Below are 260 nucleotides of genomic sequence, written 5' to 3' on the forward strand. Positions count from 1 at the left end.
AGCCCGCCAGGGGGCTGCCAATCTCTCCACGGGAGGAGAAGGAGGAGGAGGAGGAAGAGGAGAGGGGGTGGGGGGGGCTGACGCGCATGCAGAGTGGGGTGGTGATAGCGGTCATCGTGCTGGTGTGTCTGGCCCTGCTTGCCGCTTTGGTGGCACTGGTCTATGGATGTAGGAAGAAAAGCCACGTCGTGCTCATGAGGATGAAGGCACCCAACGAAGCCTGAGCGCTCAGCAGACGCTGAGGGGAGTGATGCTGGCAG

At 62.7% G+C, this 260-nt stretch overlaps 1 protein-coding gene across 1 annotated transcript in view; it reads left to right on the forward strand.

The window, feature by feature from the left end:
- The window catches only part of LRRC15 (leucine rich repeat containing 15), a 2,139-nt gene extending 1,915 nt beyond the window's left edge, over nt 1–224 (forward strand). The window contains exon 4 of the mRNA XM_010142107.1: nt 3–224. Coding sequence (XP_010140409.1) covers nt 3–224 — 222 coding nt within the window. The remainder of the gene's footprint in view (nt 1–2) is intronic.
- Nucleotides 225–260: the final 36 nt, after the last annotated feature.

This window comes from Buceros rhinoceros, unplaced genomic scaffold (assembly GCF_000710305.1).
Source record: "Buceros rhinoceros silvestris isolate BGI_N320 unplaced genomic scaffold, ASM71030v1 scaffold32138, whole genome shotgun sequence".
NCBI classification, from domain to species: Eukaryota; Metazoa; Chordata; class Aves; order Bucerotiformes; family Bucerotidae; genus Buceros; species Buceros rhinoceros.